At 40.5% G+C, this 3,377-nt stretch overlaps 1 protein-coding gene across 1 annotated transcript; it reads right to left on the reverse strand.

The window, feature by feature from the left end:
* Positions 1–896: 896 nt before the first annotated feature.
* Positions 897–2,633, reverse strand: LOC131598633 (uncharacterized). The gene is made up of 3 exons (XM_058871216.1): positions 1,709–2,633; positions 1,070–1,276; positions 897–910 (listed from the first exon to the last, which is right to left on the reverse strand). The coding sequence occupies exons 1-3, from the start codon at positions 2,631–2,633 to the stop codon at positions 897–899; spliced, it is 1,146 nt and encodes a 381-aa protein (XP_058727199.1).
* Positions 2,634–3,377: the final 744 nt, after the last annotated feature.

Here is a 3,377-nt window from a genome sequence, read left to right on the forward strand (position 1 = left end):
AAATAATCAATTACTGGTTCTTAAGGTTGTTTGATCCTAAGTCCTTAGTGAAAAAACCTTTGATCCTTCATCCTAAACCCTAAGTCCTTAGAGGTTTACAATGAAATCAAGCAATTAAGTTATCAAGAATATCCAGTTACTATAAGGTATTCCTAGTCCTAGGTAATATCTATTATAGCATATTCTCATGAAAGCATTATCAATGGTGGTCCGCCTAAATGATAATCATAGATCAATTCCAATTTGTCCGAAAGGAAAAGCATTAGAAACATCAAGAGAATAAATCAACAATTAAAAACATGATTGTTATTGCAATTGCAAACTCAGAGTCATTACAAAGTTAAATCAGAGCCACCCCCTAGCATTGGGGGGTTTAGCTACTCATAGTATTCAAAGAAAACATAATAATGAATAAGGACATTACAAGAAATTGGAGGAGATTGAATCTTCAATTGCTTCCGTTCATGAAGATCTTCTTCTCTCCCAAACCCTTGCTTTCTCCAATCTTCTCTTGTATTCTTTTCTCTAAATTATCCCCAAAGTCCCTCTGGCAATTTTTGAAATTAACTTAAATAGTCTAGGTCAATTACAGCCAAGTCAAATGCCAAAAATGCCCTTCCGGATGAGTGTACTTGAAAATTCCAAAAAAATAGAAATTCTGTCCGCGCAACCTGCACGGGCCGTGCAGGTCTGCACAGCCCGTGCAACTCCCAGACTTTGCCAATAAAATCTTCAAGCTTCAGACCTTCTTGCACGGGCCGTGCCAAGCTGCACGGGCGCCCGTGCAAACTCTCTGGTTTTTGTATGGGAGATGACATTTGATTCTGCACGGGCCGTGCAGGTCTGCACGGGCCGTGCAGCCTTCAGAACTCCACTTTTCTTCCTTATTTCCCGATTTATTCATATGATCCTAAAAACATTAAAACATACAACCAAAGCATAAAATGACGAATAATGAAATAAAACACTAAATAACATAACTTAAAAATACTTAAAAACAATGGTAAATATATGTGTGAAAACCACTGATCAACTTGTCCGGATTCTATAACTGCATTCCAACGCTCACCTCTTCTTGCGAAAAGAGAAGCCATCCTATAGTATGTTGCTTCCACCAAGGCAGTAATCGGAAGGTGTCTGATGCCCTTAAACACCCCGTTCATAGACTCCACAAGATTCGTAGTCATGTGCCCCCATCGCTTCCCGTTGTCGTATGATCTGGTCCATTTCTCTCTAGCAAGATTGTCTACCCATCTGCCTGCATCTGGATTTGCCGCTACAATTTCATGTCGATAATATTGGAACGTCGGTTGAGTCAACGCATATCCGGCATTGACAAGAGTCTTCCGAAGAGCCCTGTCCTTTATCTCCCGCATGAAATTTTGTGCAATGTGTCGAATACAGTAAACATGCGTTGAGGTTGGGTTTTGCCACCCGTTTTCTGGATTGTTGTACGCACTCTCGATGGCAGCATGTCTGTCTGAAATCAAGCAAAGTCCAGGTTGGGGGGCAACGTGTGTCCGAAGATTTCTGAGAAAGAAACCCCAACCTCCAGCAGTTTCTCCTTCCACAAGAGCGAACGCAACAGGAAAGATGTTACTATTTCCGTCTTGAGCCACAGCCATCAACATGGTGCCTTTATATTTTCCGTACAACCAAGTTCCATCTATTTGAAGAATTGGTTTGCAATATGAAAATACTTGCACACATGGGCGGAAAGCCCAGAAAAGCCTGTGGAATATCACATTTCCTTGAAGGGACGTTCCGTCTGGAGATTGCGCCGGAAAGGTCTCTAAAATAGTAACGGTTCCAGGAGCATAAATTTGAAGCGCATATAAGAAATGTGGGAGTCGTTTGTACGAATCCTCCCAATTTCCATACACAATTTCGATCGCTTTGGTCTTCGCCAGCCACGCCTTTCTATAAGACATAGTGTAATTGTATGTTGCAACGATATGAGAGATTATCGTTTTCACCTTTAACGATGGATCTTTTTCAACTAGAGGCAAGATTTCTTGACAAATAATGTTATAACTTAGCTTACAGTGATCTTGTGAAACATTTGTGTTAACACATGTGTGATCTTGGGAAATATATCCTATAACCCATGAATCACTTCTCTTCCTGTATGATGCATGCAACCTGAATCCACAATCATTGTTTCTACAATAAATTTTGTACCTCTCGACATTGGCGCGATCAACTCTAAAATCAACATTGTTAGCCATATGAAATCTTTTTATGGCCATGATACATGCCTCCTTAGAACGAAATATGTCTCCTACTTTTAACCGTTGATTTGTTTGAGTGTATGGATCATAGAAAATATCAGTCGATGGTTCGTCATCCCCATCAAAATTCAAGTTCCTCATGTGCGCTGGAGGCATATGTACTTGATCTCGTGGTACAACAACTTCCGGTTCATCTTCACTTTCCTCGTTGACCAAGTTATCAACTTCTATTTCCGGTGCTTCTTCTTCTTCATCTACAACGTCGACCTCTGCTTGCTCGTCTTCAAGTGCATCAATGACTTGTGACTCAACCATTTGTGTGGGTTGAACTTCTGGTAGAGTAACATACAGTTCTATGCAGTCGTAACCAGAATACTCATGATTGGCGAACATATTCTGCATGTCTTCGTCATCTTTGATCTCAACTTGGATAACTTGACCGGGTTGTCCCCACGAAGAAATCGATATTGGTAAAAAATCTGGGATACACCACCCATTGCAAGCTTCGTCTCTAATCTCCCTTTGAAGTAACTGAAATTTGCTTTTCTTCTTAAACAAAATCGTTTAACCTCGGTGTTTCTAAACAGAAAACCAACTTCTTCGTTGTCATATGTCTCGCCAAAAACATGAGCGTTGATAATGTATTGTGGAGGGGCCATTGTTGAGTGGGTAAAGAGTGTTATTTCAGATGTGAAATGAGATGTGTAATGAATTGTGTTATTTTTCACATTAGAGGTATGCTTTTATCGTCACAAACTTACTGTGTTGAGTTGAGATCATTATGACACTGGTGAACTGCTGCACAGTCGACTTGACCAGACACAACCACACTGAGCAGCGCATACTGTACAATCACATGCAAATAAAGTTGATGGAAAATGAATGTCTGTATCGTCACAAACGTACTGAGTTGATTTGAGGTGTGCTTGACACTGGTGAACTGCAGCTTTGCCGACTTGACCAGACACAACCATACTGAGCAGTGCACACTGTACAATCACATGCGAAGACTGTATACTAATTATTTTCGGTGAAACAGCCCCTAGAAAACCCTAAACCCTAAAAATAAAAAAAAACATAGAAAACCCTAACCCTAAATTTTGAAAAAAAAAAGAAACAGTTGCATGTTGGCGCCACCTGGGGTGG

This window comes from Vicia villosa, linkage group LG1 (genome assembly GCF_029867415.1).
Source record: "Vicia villosa cultivar HV-30 ecotype Madison, WI linkage group LG1, Vvil1.0, whole genome shotgun sequence".
NCBI lineage: Eukaryota > Viridiplantae > Streptophyta > Magnoliopsida > Fabales > Fabaceae > Vicia > Vicia villosa.